Source organism: Leuciscus leuciscus (genome assembly GCF_965113295.1).
Source record: "Leuciscus leuciscus genome assembly, chromosome: 19".
NCBI lineage: Eukaryota > Metazoa > Chordata > Actinopteri > Cypriniformes > Leuciscidae > Leuciscus > Leuciscus leuciscus.
The window spans coordinates 16843383-16861546 of record NC_138743.1 but is presented as its reverse complement, the minus strand read 5'-3'; the positions used below and the strand labels follow the sequence as shown (position 1 = coordinate 16861546).

General features: G+C 41.1%; 3 protein-coding genes across 7 annotated transcripts in view; 2 read left to right on the top strand and 1 right to left on the bottom strand.

Moving 5' to 3' along the window:
• LOC309482889 (uncharacterized protein) overlaps positions 1-18164 on the bottom strand; it is a 201252-nt gene that overhangs the window by 122428 nt on the left and 60660 nt on the right. The window lies entirely within an intron of this gene.
• Positions 1-18164, top strand: part of LOC309482910 (uncharacterized protein) — a 402133-nt gene that overhangs the window by 345285 nt on the left and 38684 nt on the right. The window lies entirely within an intron of this gene.
• nrxn3b (neurexin 3b) overlaps positions 11799-18164 on the top strand; it is a 494879-nt gene continuing 488513 nt past the window's right edge. For 2 of the 4 annotated variants that reach the window (XM_082148443.1, XM_082148442.1), the window contains exons 1-2: positions 11799-12053; positions 14698-15768. In XM_082148443.1, coding sequence (XP_082004569.1) covers positions 15072-15768 — 697 coding nt within the window. In that variant the 5' untranslated portion in view covers positions 11799-12053; positions 14698-15071. The remainder of the gene's footprint in view (positions 12054-14697; positions 15769-18164) is intronic. The other 2 variants (XM_082148445.1, XM_082148444.1) reach the window with 1 other exon arrangement.

Genomic DNA, 18164 nt, shown 5'->3' with positions numbered 1-18164 from the left:
GCGGACTCTCTTCAGTTGCCTTTTTCCCTTAAAGAGACTCTCTGTTTGAACTGTTTTTGCCTGTCGGCACCTGTGTTCTGATTTTGCCTATCAGCGCTTCTGAGTTTATTAAAGAGATATTTGATCTGCCTTTGCGTTTGGGTTCTCTCTCTCTCCCACTCTCCTCATGACAGAATACTCTGGCCAGTTCATGGACCCAGCAAAGGAGAGTCATTTCCAGTCCGCCCTTGAGCTTCAGGGAACCATGCTGGGCCGTCACGAGGATGAACTCGCTGCCTCTCGTCATGCTGTGGAGTCTCTCGTCGCCCAGGTGAACGACCTAACCCAACAGATTTTGCATCTTCGTGTTGAGACGCCCGTTTCCAGCTCCCACGCACCACCGGAGCCCAGGGTCAACAATCCGCCCAGTTATGCTGGTGAGCCGGCCGAGTGCCGTTCATTCCTGACACAGTGTGAGGTTGTCTTTTCCTTGCAGTCAACCACTTATGCCAGGGATCGCTCCCGAATCGCCTTTGTCATCTCCCTTCTCTCGGGGCGAGCACGGGAATGGGGGACCGCTGTCTGGAGCGCTGGGTCTGAATGTCTCAACAGTTATGACTATTTCAAGGAAGAGATGTTACGCGTCTTCGACCGCTCTGTCCATGGTGCTGAAGCCTCTCGACTCCTCTCCTCACTTCGTCAAGGCAAGAGGTCTGTAGCCGATTTTTCTGTTGAATTTCGTACATTGTCGACTTCCTGTGAGTGGAATGAACCTGCTTTAGTGGCCCGTTTCCTAGAGGGATTGAATGCCGATTTAAAAGACGAGATCCTCGCCCGTGATTCTCCCTCGCGCCTTGATCCCCTTATTGATCTTGCCATCCGCACAGAGAAACGCTTCGAATTACGCCGCCGGGCTCGCGGCTTGGAGAGATCACTCCTTCCTGCACCTGTCTCTTCTTCTCCTTCTGCCCACACTGATGCGGAGCCCATGCAGTTGGGAGGATTACGGATTTCCGCGGCTGAACGCCAACGCCGAATAACCGAACGCCTCTGTATGTACTGTGGGTCTGCTTCTCACTTTCAGTCCTTGTGTCCAGTAAAAGCCAGAGCTCACCAGTGAGAAGAGGGCTACTGGTGAGCGCTTCAACTTTAGTCCCTCCGCCATGCAGCCGCACTACCTTCCAAGTACATCTCCGCTGGCCGGGCTCGTCCGTCACCTGCTCTGCGCTCATTGACTCGGGGTCCGAGGGAAGTTTTGTCGACGAGACGTGGGCTTGCACTCAGGGGATTCCCCTTATCGATTTAGAGGATTCCACTCCTGTTCACGCTCTCGATGGCAGTATCCTCGCCAGGGTACGCCGTTCCACGGTCCCGGTGAGTCTCACTGTTTCGGGTAATCATCGTGAGAGCCTTTCCTTTTTAGTTTTTCACTCCCCTTATACCCCCGTAGTTTTGGGACACCCCTGGCTAGTCAAGCATAATCCACAGATTAATTGGGCCAGAGGGTCCGTTCTTTCTTGGAATTTATCTTGTCATGTAAATTGTTTAGTGTCTGCCTCTCCTCCTGTGTCTTCTGTTTCTGTGTTTCAGGAGGAGCCCGGTGATTTGTCCGGAGTCCCGGAGGAGTACCATGATCTGCGGGCGGTTTTCAGTCGTTCCCGGGCCACTTCTCTCCCTCCCCATCGTCCGTACGATTGCAGCATCAATCTTCTGCCGGGGACCGCCCCTCCCCGGGGAAGATTATATTCCTTGTCGGCGCCCGAACGTGAAGCCCTCGAGAAGTATTTATCTGATTCGCTCGAAGCTGGTACCATAGTTCCTTCATCCTCTCCTGCGGGGGCCGGTTTCTTCTTCGTTAAGAAGAGAGATGGTACGTTGCGACCCTGCATCGATTATCGTGGGTTGAATGACATCACAGTCAAGAATCGTTATCCCTTGCCTCTGATGTCATCCGCCTTCGAGATCCTGCAGGGGGCTAAGATCTTCACAACGCTAGATCTACGTAATGCCTATCATCTCGTCCGCATAAAGGAGGGGGATGAATGGAAAACAGCTTTCAATACGCCCTTAGGGCACTTTGAATATCGCGTTCTTCCGTTCGGGTTGGTCAACGGCCCTGCCGTGTTTCAGGCTCTTGTCAACGATGTCCTTAGAGACATGTTAAACATTTTTGTTTTCGTTTACCTCGACGACATTTTAATTTTTTCTCCCTCTCTCCAGATACATACTCAGCACGTTCGTCAGGTTCTCCAGCGCCTTCTTGAAAATCGCTTGTTTGTCAAGGCTGAGAAATGCACGTTTCACGCTACGTCCGTCACGTTCCTTGGTTCGGTCATCTCCTCCGAGGGGATTGTTATGGACCCCACCAAGGTTCGCGCCGTCACGGAATGGCCTGTTCCGGATTCCCGTGTTGCGCTCCAGCGGTTCCTGGGGTTCGCTAATTTAAATGTTAAATTAAGGTGAACCACTTAAATGTTAAAAGATCTTCCAATAACCCTTTTATCGCATTCAAGTTCCTCTATTTTCCCCCAAAGCACTTCAAGGTCTCATGGTAATGAAAAGGTGACTCCAGAACCTCTGAACTAAATACAAAGTGCTTAAAGGATCCCATAAGTTCCAGCAAGAACCTCAAAGAATGTCAATGCTCCTCCAGTAACCCTACTATAGGAGAAAGAGCTTTGAGGCACTTAAATTACATTTTGAAGTTCCTTGAGTATCCGACAGGATATTTGAGGCTCCTTTAGTTTTTACAGTGTAGTTTACTGATTAGTTCTGTCCTTTGCCTGTTTGTTTTCATGGTAACTGATTTGATTTGAGTTTCAGTTCAGGTGTATTGTTAATTAGTCTCATTAGTTTCACTGTTTGATCTGTGTATTTAAGCCCAGTGTTTCAGGCTGTCCTTTGTCTGTTATTGTTTACCTTGATGTTCTGTTCAGTGTTTCTGAAGCCTGAGTTCTTTTGTAATTAAAACCTGAAAACTGCTGCATTTAGATACTGTTTTCAGCATCTACGTTGAGACTCTAACAAGGCTATAATCTCCACCCTAGTTTCTGGAAGGAGACAGCTGGTCTGACACTGCTCTGTGCTATATATATATGTTTCACACCCCAGTATTTTTATTATCGTTGAGCTATAACAACTTAATTGCTAAATGTTTCAATTTATTCCCCTTCATTCTGTAAATGCTAAATGAATCTCTAAATATGTTACATATGCCCACTGTTCTCTTAGAACAGTGTTGGTTAAATTGGTTGGCTTTAAGATTAAAGTTTTTATTCACATTAAGCCATCAAAACATGTGTATCATTATAGGTAAAGCTATCATGTGAGTAATATAATAACCTGCACTGTTTGCCAATGTTAATTTTAATCATTGCATATTTTCCAATGGGTAACATTTTTTTAAATGCCCTTTTGCTGTAACAGAGTGGAAAAAGGGTCTACTATTGTAGCAGAGAGAGTCTGTTCTGCCTTGAAGACATTCTCTTGAAGTGTCAGGACTGTGGCGTCTTACAGGGTCTCCCAGGGGGCTCCTTCACCTGCCTCGGCAGAAGGATGTTCCTCCTAATTATGACAGAGGTGTCTCAGGCCGCGGGGCAGAGAGCATTAGCTTCACACACTGTGGGGGGAAAAAAGAGTCAAGAAACAGTTGTGGAAGGATGTTCTTCTTTAAATTTGTGTGGTTGGATGGAGGCAGGAGAAATGTCAGAAAAGAAGAGGATTGTGGTGGATTTAGGTGAGAGGTTGGTGTGGGACTTTCTCTGATTTGTAGAGAGCTACCTTTGGACATTTCTAAGTAATACAAGTAAATTTAGTTCTTGACTCACAGCATGTTTTTATGTGTTTCTGTTTGGGTCTTCTAAAAGCAATGTAGCTCTGTGGGATAATGAATTGTAGCAGATGGTGTCCTGGAAAATGTACAGGTGTCTTTGGAGAGGTGTTGTTGAAGAAAGATGAACGGTCCTGTCCCTGTACCACCGGGAAAGAAGATCCCCATCCGCAGAAGCCTTAAAAAGGACAACGAAAGATGTTTCCTCTGCTGACACTCACTCACAGTTGCCAAGTGTCTGCTGGTGAGGTGAGAGGCACTTGTATGGCAGTTTGTTAAAGCATTAGGAAAGAACTTGTAAATGTAAATTATATTGCTTGGGGATGGCTAACCATTCATAAAATTTTGCCTTCAGAGTATACAGTACATGCACACTGGGGATGTCATGAAGATGCTTCATCTTCATTTGTTTTGTTTGTAAAAGCTTTCCAAAAAGAGGATGCCATGTATTGCCCTATTTATTTTTTAAGCATTGGTACTAATCCGATATTTTTAATCGAAAATATTATTAAAATAGTATGAAATATAGAAAACATTTATGGAAAAATTATATCGTTAACCGCAAACCAATTTTTTTTTCAAAACTAGCTATCCTCTAATGAGTCTCGTTCATTTACATGACAACAATGTAGGCTACTAAAAGTAGAAAAAAGTTTTTCCTTTGCGTTTTTGAAAAGTTCCGCGTACAACAACGTTGTCAAAACGTTCTACGTTCACGTGAATCCGCGGGAAATGATTACGCTGTGTTATGCATGCGAGGCCAGTAGTTGGCGATGCCACTTTGTAAAGAAACTCTACGCGCCTATGGACTGAACATATATTACATATGCGCATGAAGTCACAGTTTTTACCAATTAAAATGTTTGCAGTTTATACGGAGACGATAACGGTCTCGTTTTCAAAAACTTGCGCTTTGAAACCCGTAAATGAACGGCCAAAACGCATAAAGTTTTCTGTTTTTAGTTGATAACGGTATTGTGTTAAGGATAGTGTGATCAGTAATTAAGGATACATTTGCAAGCCTGTTACTTAATTCTGACTTATTTATATTATACTTGATTCTCTGATACTTATTTTAATCATATTAATAATGTGTATTCTGATGTGCATTGATGAGGATTTTCTAGTCTTTGGTTAATACTTGCACAGAGCTATGAACAATGTTCTATGCTGATCAGAAAAAAAGAGTGAAATAAAACAAAAAACAAAAAATTAACAAAACTATTCACACAGATGTATGTGTGGTTTCACACGATAAAACACCATGTAAAAAGTAGGATATTAGGGCATTTTCAGTTGTCAAATGTTGTCAAATTTGATGACCTCGAGAGGACAACTGATTTTATATATTTAGCCTACAAAAAATCACTTTAGGACAAGTGTTGTGGGTCCTGCTTTGGCCCATCTATTAATGCTAAAGGTGTCATCTGGTTTTAAATGTTTTTGGATTTGCCTGGGCTGTAGAGTGCTGAAGATCCTTACTATTAGCCTACTGTAGCCTACTCTGGAGCAAGGCACTTAAAGTTTCCCAGCACTGCAAACAATTTTGGTTAAAGGCTCTGATAAATAAAATATTTAATAATCATTTGATTTTATTTAATATGCCCACATTAACTCCCGGTTACACTTTATTTCGATAGTCCACTTTAGACATTCTACTAACGATAAGTAACTTTTCAACTTCATGTCAACTTACTCTCATTAGAGTATTAGTAGACTGTAGTAGACTGTCAGTAGACTGGTGGGTTATGGTTAGGTGTTAGGATTCAGGTTAGTAGAATAAGTTGACTTGTAGTTGCCAAGTTACTTATAGTCAGTATACTGTCAGTTGGGGGACCAACAAAATAAAGTGTTAGCAAATATTAAAGGTGCATTAAGCAACTTTTCATGTTAAAAATACCCGTTTTCTAACCCATACATGCTTAAACAATTGCCTGATGGGCTGAATGAGCCCTTCTCTGATCACTGAGATTGTCTCTATAATCCTGTAAAGTAAAATAAATAAGAGGGATTCGGGCCGGAATTTTAGACTGGGCGTGACGTCATGCGCGTTCACGGCACGCTCACCTGGCTGTCTGACAGGTTTGTGTATTCGCCGCTATTCTCCGTAGAAGATGGATTCTAAGAGACCGGCTTGTAGTTCATTTCAAACACCAACGCAAACTCCACGTAAGATAAAAAAAAGAAAACTTTTGTCCGTGAGCGTGCACACTTCTGGCTGCAGTTTCGCTTGCCGCCAGAGGGGGCATAGTTCTGCAAAAACTCAGAGACTTGCGCAATGCACCTTTAAGCTATGGAATGATATTCCGGACATTATTCAAAAGGAATTGCAAATTGAATTTGCAATTGCGTTTTCAATTTGTGGACGCATAAAATGTGACATAATCCAAACGCAAATGCAAATCGCGCATTACCCGTTTGCATTTTCGTTTAAGCGAACGCACAGTGACGGCCGAATTTAAAATGGAAATGCAAAGTCTGTTTGCAACTGTGTTTCCCATATCTTACGAGTCTTGACCCTGTCATATTTAAATAGCAATTTCAATTACCACGTCTGCTTTTTCACTTTCTCAGCGAGAACCAGCCAAAACTCAAATGGAATCGCAATTCCCTTAGTATTTCCATTTCCGATGCCTTACACGGAAACCTGTCAATCCGTGTCAAGGGTGGGATTATGCTATGGGGCGTGTTCGTGTTGGGACGTGACGTCACTCACAGTCGACCGTCAAGAGGTGATGCCCTGAACAGACAGACGCCGATTTATTGTAAACAATGGAGGTAGTTAGTTGGTGAAATTGTGGAGGACCTTATGATGCTCGTGCAGCAAGTTGATGACAGTACATCCTCTACAGATGTCCTCTTACTCAGAAGCATTTTAGTTTTAGATAAGTTAAATGAGTTCGTGGCCTTGACCAACAGCAACATCAGTAACGCTGTCTTCGCCAACCTCATTGAAGTAGCTAACAGGCTTTTTGTGAAGGACAGGACAACTAAAGGACCTGGACGTCCTTTACTGGACATACCACAAGAGATGAGTGTCGGTGCTAGGTCTCACCCCTTCAAATAAGTGTTCTCAATTTGCGAAATTCAATAAAAATTCTGTCTGTTGCAGTTAAACCTGTGGATGTGTGTGTGTGAGAATGTTTGTTCCACTTTACATTTGTGGTAGTATCAGGCTTTCATTTGTCAATTTGTTTAGATTTATGTGGGATTTAATCATTTTATTGAAAAATGAATCTCAACTGTGAAATGGACAAAAACAAAATTATACATAGGCTACTTTCAGAACAATATTCAAACCCAGGTTTTTTTTGTGTGTTTAGACAAATAATGTAACAAAAGTCACAAAATTCCATGACACTGAGATAAAGGGAGCAATTTTTTTATTTTTTAATGGGGGGAAATATCAAATGAGGTCCAAACAGAACCCAAAGACAATAATTGTAATGCAGTGGGATTTTAGGCTATGTTCACACTCAGCGTCTTTTTTGACAAGAAAAAGTTGACAACGGCGTTTTTTTAGCAAAAAAAAACGCTGGCAGCGTTCGGTTACAAATAGCAGCCGAGCGCGTCTTTTGTGGCTGGCGCATATACTGACGCGTCTTGACCATGCGTCAACATACGACGAAAAGGGTACCCCCATAACGTCCATATGTGACGATTCGGGTTATGGGTAGGTTTAGGTATGCGTTAGGGTACCGCTAGGAGGCGCTGCTGGTGCGCTTCTGTCTGCGTCTCATATTGACGTTAAAGGGGTACCCTTTTCGTCGTATGTTGACGCATGGTCAAGACGCGTAAGTATATGACGTTTTGGGGTGAGACCGGGCTGCTATAACAAGAGCTGCAACAGTAGCCTAGTGCTGTGTGATGCAAAAAATGTCGAGAAAGAGAAAGTTGGCTCTTGCGTTGGCTTTTGAAGTTACCGGGGAGGAGAATGTCGGTTCACAAAGACGTTTGTGGGTGCACGACAGACAGTTGTTTTTGTTGTTATGGAAACGACAGGTCTCGCTACTCGCTTGTCATTGGTCAGCTGTCAAAAAGGCGCTTGACGTAGGGCGTTCTTTTCAGAAAAGTTGAACTTTTTTCAACTTAAAAAGACGCTCTGAGCTGCAGAAAAAGACGCCGGCGGTGGCGTCTAAAAAAGCGCTCAGGACTTTTTTGAAAAAACGGTTTACTCCATAGGGTTATAATGTAGAACAGACGCTGGCAGTTTGAAAAAAGACGCTAAGTGTGAACATAGCCTTAAGTGTCATTACGAAGAATTCAGCGCTGATCTAAATGCAGCTGTGTCCAGCAACAGCTTTGGTTTTGGTTTAGTTTAAAATGAATATTTCTTAAACCCTCATGTTGTCTTTGGGTTCTGTTTGGACCTCATTTGATATTCCCCCCCCCCCCCCCCCATTAAAAATGCTTCTGAGTAAGAGGACATCTGTAGAGGATGTACTGTCATCAACTTGCTGCACGAGCATCATAAGGTCCTCCACAATTTCACCAACTAACTACCTCCATTGTTTACAATAAATCGGCGTCTGTCTGTTCAGGGCATCACCTCTTGACGGTCGAGTGTGAGTGACGTCACGTCCCAACACGAACACGCCCCATAGCATAATCCCACCCTTGACACGGATTGACAGGTTTCCGTGTAAGGCATCGGAAATGGAAATACTAAGGGAATTGCGATTCCATTTGAGTTTTGGCTGGTTCTCGCTGAGAAAGTGAAAAAGCAGACGTGGTAATTGAAATTGCTATTTAAATATGACAGGGTCAAGACTCGTAAGATATGGGAAACACAGTTGCAAACAGACTTTGCATTTCCATTTTAAATTTGGCCGTCACTGTGCGTTCGCTTAAACGAAAATGCAAACGGTAATGCGCGATTTGCATTTGCTTTTGGATTATGTCACATTTTATGCGTCCACAAATTGAAAACGCAATTGCAAATACAATTTGCAATTCCTTTTGAATAATGTCTGGAATATCATTCCATATTAAGCAGACAGTCTACTAATCCTCTAATGACAGTTAGTTGACATGTTAGTTGCAAAGTTACTTATAGTCAGGGTTGGGGAGTAACGGAATACATGTAACGGCGTTATGTAATCAGGATACAAAAATCCAGTAAAAAAGGGGGAATACTTTCAGGATAACAATGGTTTCATTTAAAACTAAATAAAGAAGTATTTTGGCATAATAACACTATATTAAGCGCTGCTTGCTAATACAGTAGTTCCTGGTTCTGTTGCCAGTAATGACTCACGTGTGCCACGCGCTGGTGCATGTGCAAATAACAGCTGTCTACGATCTCCTCAGACGCTGAATGAATCACTGCTGCTAGTAGAAACGATGCTGCCTGCGGGTAAAATCGCTTTTAATTCATGGAAATTCCGCTGCTATTTTGTAGAAATTAGGAGAGTAGCTTTTTTAGTACCCAAAATGTCCTTTCTTATCTTTTCTCACGTAACGGGATGTTCGCTGTCTAGTAACGTAGGGGAACCCCCACTGCCAACGCCCCACGTCCAGTCAGGCAAATTAAGAAAGATCACGGCTTTAGTCAACATGTAGGCCTATTTTAAAATGAACTAATATGTAGATTGTGTAAAAAAAATTTTTTTGTTAAAAATAAAACAAAATAATCTGTAATACCATACATTAGCCACTAGATGTCTGTATAGCCCTTTACATAAATATATATTCAGGCATGTTTGTATATTTAGCAAATATTGTACACTGTGACTGGACCAAATTCTTAATAAATAAATGTAAAAAAAATGTTTTATAATATTTCTTCTTGCTTGACTTTATTTATATACGTGACCTTGAAGTAATCCCAAAGTAATCAGTTACATTACTTTCATATTATAGTACTTGGATTACGTTACTGAATACTTTTTTTATGAAGTAATTTGTAACTGTAACGGAATACATTTTTAAAGTAACCCTCCCAAGCCTGCTTATAGTTAGTAGAATGTCTAAAGTGGACTTTCGAAATAAAGTGTTTACCCAACTCCCTATGCTTTTACATTGGTATTACAAACGTTTCATGTTTACCGCGTGCGTGTTTATTTGCATTATCTTTGTGTTCCCACTGGACTCTCACACTGCTTCAGTAAGCCGCATCAGTGATCTTTTCATTAACTTTTCTGTTTAATTAGGCCGCAAGAACTACCTCATATGTCACTCCACTAGACTAGGGCTGCGTTCCAGTCCAAAATTGTCATGCCCTTCACTCGCTAACTTCCTCTGTCTCGTTCACTCAGATGTACGTCATTGCTTATGTTGCATGAGTGCCCACTACTGGCGGAACCTTTGCAATAGGCTGAATTGGAACGTGCTAAGCCCTTGATCACTTAGAACCCACTATGGGGTTGATTTATTATTATTATTATTTTCCTTACAAAATTGTTTAATGCAGCATTCTATATGTATATAGGTGTGTTTGAGTTGTTTAAAAAAAATATATATATATAATAATTTATATATCATAGAGGTGGGGTAAATTAAACGCAATATGCGTTGACGTCACAATCGTGTTGCATTGTGGTATGGAGCTGCCTGAAGTGCTCATATGAAGTAGACTCGTTCGCAAGTGCGAAGTAGGGAAGTTCGCAAGTGCGTGTCTAAAAGTGGAGTGGAACGCAGCCTAGCTTTGATCAGGGATGTGTTTCCAGTCCACTTTTAGGCATGCACTTGCGGACTTCCCTAAGCACTTCCCCTCTGGGAATCCCTGCCGCCATTGTGTTCTGTGAAGTGGACGAGGGAAGTTTATATCGACAGTTCCTCGTTCCCTCGATTTTGACCGAGGGAGTGAGTCTACTTCATATGTACACTTCAATACATGTCCTACAATGCAGTACGATTGTGACGTCACCACAGATCTCGTCTAATCATCACCACAACAAACAACTCTATGATATATTACATTTACATTTACATTTACATTTACATTTATTCATTTAGCTGACGCTTTTATCCAAAGCGACTTACAATTGCTATATATGTCAGAGGTCGCATGCCTCTGGAGCAACTAGGGGTTAAGTGTCTTGCTCAGGGACACATTGGTTATATATATTAATTATATATTTTTTTTATTTAAAACAACCCAAACACACCTATATACGTTTGGACGCTACATAAAACAAATTCTTAAAGGGACATTTAAAAAAAAAAAAAAAAATCAACTCCATTGCTGATTCCAAGTGATCAAGAGCTTAGGACGTTCCAATGGGCTTTATGCACAGCTACACTACTTCCTGAACTTCAGCCAGCTCTTTGTTTCCTGTCTGTCATTATTGGACAAACTGATTAATCCAGGTGTGCCTGACCTCAGTAACAATAATCAGACACACCTGGATTAATCAGTTTGTCCAATAATAACAGACAGGAAACAAAGAGCTGGCTGAAGTTCAGGAAGTAGTGTAGCTGTGCATAAAGCCCATTCAGCCCATTGCAGTTTCCGCCAGTAGTGGGCACTCGTGCAACGTAAGCAATGACGTACATTCGAGTGAACGAGACGGAGGGAAGTAAGCAAGTGAAGGGCATGATGATTTTGGACTGGAACGCAGCCCTGAACGTCAACAGACAAGAGGGAGTAGATTTCTGAAGCAGTGCGCATGCGCGTGACAGTAATATATGTGTCAATTAAGGGTCGATCAGGACTTCAAGGTGTGTTCCCCCTTTAAATTAATCCCTTTAAATGTAAATGTAAAATATTTTTTGGGGAACTGTCATTACGTGTGCGTTTAGTATCTGGGCAGTTCAAGAACTATGTCTATTCAGCACCATGGAGACTTCCCCAAATGCTTCCAGTCTTCCAGAAAACTCATGCTTGTTCCACAGTCGTTCACATCCGGGGCTTTCGTCATTTCGTGTGTGTGTAGACGATAGATGTTCTGGGGAAGTATGGTGTGAAATTCAGGATTAAAAATGGATATTCACCCATGTAAAAATACCTGAAGGGGATTCCTGACAGAAACCGCTGTATTTGTCTCGATACGTCTTTAAATGGCGTGTTTAATATAAGTAGTAGGCGGAGCCGCGAGCTCGCTAGCTCAGGACAGGCTCGAGCAACTCAGTCGTGCGGAGGAGAGCGAGCATTATCCCTGTTATCCCACTACTCTGGGTTTGACCTCAACATTACTCCATCCGCGCTCCATCACTTGCAATGTGGATTTAACGCTTTTTTCGAGAACATTTTTTTAAATAAATCGGATTCTCTATCGGTGGAGTACAATCTTCATCATATAAGGTAAAGCAGAACTACTTTAAGAGATATAGAGAGTTTCAAAAATGCGTTTAGACGTTAACTAACATCACATTATGTTATGTTATCATATTTCTGACAATTGTGTATTCATAAATGCATTTATTTTTCGTGTGTTTGCTCTGGGATAGCGATATTCTTCTAATGCAAATTTGAAAATCCATTTTTTTACAGCATGAAATAGATTGCCACTTCCTATTTATTTTATCCTATAATTCCCATGACCTAAACATTTATGAAATAATTAATGTGTGTTTGAGATCTGCTGTCATTGCTCAGAGAGGAGACTGAAGGATGCGTGCAGCAGCCTGATCAACCCCCCATCTCTCTCTCTCTCTCTCTCTCTCTCTCTCTCTCTCTCTCTCTCTCTCTCTCTCTCTCTCTCTCTCTCTCTCTCTCTCTCTCTCCCCTTGGTTAATAGTGCAAAACTTTCATGGCCTTTATGATTGGTAATGTAGTATATCAAGACTCTGGCTTAACCCTTTGATAAGCAGGAATATGAAAATACCTCAGACAAATTAATTTACTGAGGCACAATAATACAATTTCTTTTTCTGTCCTCAATATATTCCTCAATATATTTCTTATATTTCCAATTTCACAGATTTTATCCCCCATTTTAATAACATGTGAAAAAGATCTGAACATCAGGGTCAAGGTCAGCACAGCCTTCAGATGATATTTTGCTATGTAACTTTTAGAAAAAAGATGGCAAGGTTTTATTATTATTATAGTCATTTGACCTGAAAATTGTATATGTTTGCCAGAATGTCTGAGCTTCGCTATTGGAGACCATGACCTGTCAAAATAAAATTAAAATAAACTGTAAAGCATCATAAATGTAGTCCATAATACCTATACATAGTGCATTGCAGTTTTTTGGCCATATGTTAGCTGCTTGGCAGTCATTTTTCATTCTATGGAAAAGACCAGCATCAACATTTTGCAATAAATAACTGCCTGGTGTTCCACAAAAGAAAGAAAGTCAGGTTTTGAAAGACAAGAGGGTGAGTAAATGAAGACAGAATAAGGTTTTGGGGAAAACTATTCCTTTAATTGGGAATCCCATCTGAAACAGTGTGTGTTTCAGCGCCTGTGCAGCTGCACATTACTGTTACACTGCAGGTTTCTACGGCTTGCTCATCTGTTGTTCTTTGTGAATGCATGTCAGGAGGTATTGGATGACTTTTTGGTATTGTCAAATTGCCTTTTCGATAAGAGAAATTCAGATTCTGAGAATTGTAGAGACATTTGCAGGAGAAACCCAGCTGAGATTGACACAACATTGGAGACATAATCAGCATATTTATTTGTTGTTTTCTGTATCCAGCGTCTTGGCCTTGCTCACATAAAACATACTGGAAATGACTCTAAATCATTCAAGGCAGACTTTTCCTCTGATATGTGTAAGCTTTTCATGTTCTTTTGCCTTTTGGGAACCAAACGCAACACTTATTCTGTTTGAGTGAATTTTCTATGGATTATACGGAACATATTAAATAGGACGTATGCTTTTTCTCAAAAATCCTGTCCAAATGTCTTTTGAACAATAATCCTCTTAGACTCCTGTTTCGGAGAGCTCTGATCAGATCTATATCATTTGTAACACAATAGTCTGCATTATGTTTGTAATAAATCCTCCGTGCCAGACCAATGGCAGTCGTCATGTGCCATGCGTGAGGATCGGGTTTCGGACGGCCCGTTCGCAGTATAGCAGACTTAACAGGAAGTCCTTCTGAAAACCTGTTCTCCATGATGCCTTGCCTATTAGTGTGGCATGCATGGGTAAATGTCTTGACCCTGGCCACTCGGCTCACCCTTTTCACCTTTCTTTCTCAAATATTGTGGAGCGCTCATTCTCTATTGAAACACAGACAAGACCTACTATCACTCAAGGGACGGTCCACGCATCGGTGTTGGTATCAGTTGCCTTAATTCAATACCTGGCTGCCAGGGAGAGATGAACTATTCAGGGCAGGTAGTTAAAGGGGCTATTGTGTTGCACTGCGGTGGAACAGCTACGATTGGGGAGGCCTTTGTCTCTGGGGGCTTCATGTCAAAAGCAACAGCCAGGGCAGGGAGGGATGGAATTCGACACACACGTACAGTATCTCTCCGACAGACATCTGTCAACCGATCGCGTGTGTTGTAAATACTCAGGTGTTGTAAACAGCAAATATTTGACCCTGGATTTTGTGACTACTTGTATTTGCCTAAATGCAAATGCAGTTTTAAATATGAAATACTGTACTTGTGATTGCTTAATTTTTGTTTTAAAATAGTTAAAATTTTTTAGTAAAAGGGTTTACTACTATTGGCCTTGTTCAAAAATATCTGTTCAACACACTAACAATAATACTTTTTTACTGTTAAGGCCTATTTATACTATGTGTGAAAACAAATAAGCATCATGTTATAAAGATGACATTTTTAACAAAGCAATATGCAAATTGTTTTGTGCCATTGTCAGTAGAATAAATTAATCATGATTAAACAACTCACAGAACTGAACGAACAGTTGGTGTAAGGGAATACAAAGGTGCTCACTGTATGTAGTATATTTGTCTGTATATTTAATGTACATAATGACCCTAAAGATGTTTGTCTCTTTTTTTTTGTCCCTTCACAGATCAGGCAAAAAAGTCCCAATGTGGCCACTAACATGTGGCGATATAATAGAATCAGAACCAATATGGAGCATCTCTGTTTTAATCCAGGAAGTCGACTCAAGGGAGCATCATCTGTAAAGCCTCTCTTATAGATAAGTGTATCTGAGCGGTCCAGTTCTAATCTCAAGGCTGTTCGGTCTGGTACCCCTAAACAGGATTTAGGATAGCATGTGTCAAGAGCCTCAGTGGCTTCACCTTCTTCGCCCATATGGTTATCACCTAAAGGATTTGATGTTTCTTCAATTACCTCCACGTAATTTGCCATAAAATATTATTGAGGAGTTTTATTTTGTTCATTGCTAGAGGATCCCTTGAAGCATAATCACTGGTTACCATGCCTCCCCTTTGCCGGCCCAGTTGTGTACTATTGCTGCTCAGCACCTTCCTGAGTCTCGGTTTGGGCCTGGAGTTCACAGGCTTAGAGGGTCAATGGGCACGTTATCTTCGCTGGGACGCCAGCACCAGAAGTGACCTCAGCTTTCAATTCAAAACAGCTATATCAGACGCTCTGGTTCTCTACTTTGACGATGGAGGATATTGTGACTTCCTGCTCTTGAGCATTGAGGAAGGCAAGCTAAAGTTGCATTTTAGCGTGGACTGTGCAGAAACCACTATAACCTCTGGCAAGATGGTAAACGACAGTCGCTGGCACTTTGCAACCATCAGCAGGCACAACTTGCGAACGGTGTTGGTACTGGATGGAGAATCCAAGATGGACGAGGTGAAACCGCAAAGGCAGTTCATGAAGATTGTCAGTGACTTGTATCTCGGAGGAGTGCCTCAAGACATTCGGACAACTGCCCTAACACTACCAGCGGCGAAGGAGATGCCACCGTTCAAGGGGATTATTACAGACCTGGGTTACGGGAATCAGGTTCCAACACGCCTGGGAAGCCAAAAGGTCCGGTTGGAGATGGAAGGCTTGTGTACGGAGAACCCCTGTGAAAATGGAGGCATTTGCAGCATGGCTGACGGTGAAGCTTACTGTGACTGCTCCAAAACAGGATATGTTGGTCGTTACTGCAATGAAGGTAAGAACATTTACCTTTGATTTTCAGCACGAGTGGGCAATAGTTGGATGTAATTTATTACAATGATTTATTTACAAGAGAACATAAGCAAATGATTTAAAAAAATCTCAAAGTCAGCACATGACAAGACATGCTTTACTCTGAAATGAATTTTCTTGTTCGCTGATGTCACTTACTGTATGCCATATAGTTTAATTTTAGCCTAATTTTCCTGTTAAAATATATTTAATAAATATTTGTAAAAATGTAAAAAATTTAAACAAAGAGACATGTACTTGAGAAGCAACACTTTCAGAGAATATATCTCTAATACTAGTCTATTTTGTCTTGGCAGATTGACACTGGCAGTTTTTTTCACTTGTTTTAAATAAAAGCAAGTTAAACAACATGCTAGTGCAGTAAGATAAAACACACTTATTTTCAAGATTCATCAAATCAGGTCTTAATATCGAATTCAGTGTTACCTTTCAAGTACATTTATCTTGATATTTTTGCTGAAAAACAAATGTAAAAAAAAAATCATTAAGTTGTAATTTTTGCAGTTCAACAGTCCCCCCCCCCCCCCCCCCCCCCCCCCCCCCCCCCTTTGATCGAACATTTAGTTTCACTGGAAATACATTGCATTATGGAAGTAAAATGGGTCTTGAATTTAATATTGCCTGTTTGAAATCCTGTTTAATATAGAATTTCATTCACCCACCTCCAATCACACTTGGAGTACTGATTGTACAAAAGCATGTAAAAAAGCATGCTAAGTATGACATTTTCACATAATGATGACATGCAGTAGACCCAAAGAGTATTTAGACACTTGTCATACTTAAAACTGAAGTCATTACATGAATAAAACATGCAATTTTTTAAAGATAGTATAGCCACACTTTCAAGTGAAACATAAAAAAAAAAATGTTTAACAAAAAATTTATAAATTAATAAAATAATAAAAAAATGTTCCTGGGACACCTGTTTGAAGTTGAGGGGAACTGACTTTATACATTCACTAAAGTAGTTTGCAATTTTCAAAAATAGTTATACAATTATAAAAAAAAGTTAGTAGAATATGCCATTTGTTCTAATGCAATGAAATGCATCCATTTTAAAGTGTGGTTTAAGTGTCCAGGATAGTCTTTGGGGTCAGTAATGCAATTAAAGGTGTCTACTTGGAAGACATATCAGTTTTTTGACTACATTTAATAAAAATGATAATGTTTTAATTTTCAGTAATTATTTTGCTCATTGTATCATTTAAGGAGTACGACTGAGTGACAGTTTATGTCAGAAATGATTGCAATGATGTTACATATATATTGTGTTTCACAGGGGATATTTTCAGGGATATCCATCTTTGGTTTTTATTGTTTTATATGGTCATTGTTATAGATAAAATTATACTTTTTCCCATTAAATATCCAGATCCTGCACATGTTACAGGACAATGGAAGGTACACCACAATTTCAAGAGTTGAACCTTTTTGAACTGCAATTAGGATGTCTATTACCTTATAATAGTACATTTCTTGATTTTAAACAGTCAAGTTTCTTTTTCCAACTGCACTAGTGTTGAGACCTATTTGGGATTACTCTCACTGAAGACTCACCAGCAGGTATTAAAATATAAGTCTCAAAACTGATTATACTTTCCGAATGCACACTGAATTGCCAAGAGACTTTGGTGCTGTGGTTATGAGAGATTACTCTTTTCTTGTTGTGCCCTGTGTATAGTCTATAATTCCACAAGCATCTCAATTTATTCAGGGCATCCAGTCAGGCAGGGAATCAGTAGACCCAAAACTGAATGCCTGACTTATTGCATTTCGTGATCAAACCCAAGCCCTTTAGACTGATCACACCAGCCCTGTGCCTCAGTGCTCCTTTATAAAGATTAAGAGATAGTCCTCAGCGGCAGCGACAAGAGATTAGGCTGTGTGATCAGATCACCTTTGGATCTGTAGGGGCGCTCAGGGCTGGAGGGCCAGTGAAGGATGTTTCTTGCATCTCTGGCCTTCCGGCGACCAGCAGGCCTAAAAAAGTGGCCTTAATGAGGAGCCAGTCAGCAGTTGCTCAAGGGAAAACTGGTGTGATAAATGTAGAGCTAGTGGACCTCTAATCTCAGAGCAAAGGTTTAGCTCGGGCCGTCCTATGCTTTGACCGCAGGCGTGGCTGTCAGGGCCTGTCTTGGCTTCATCAGGCCCCAGTCGTGTCCACAGATTAATGGACGTGTCTGATAACGGATTGCACTGCTGAGCTGTGGGAGCGCTCTGTAATTAGGGGTGGAACGAAAGAGAAATGGCTAATTCGCTGGTGGGCGATGGGGGCAAATGATGGGCTTAAACTTGGACTGACACGCTCTCAGGATCGCACAGTGTTGGCTGTGTTTAGGGTGAATTCACTATTTG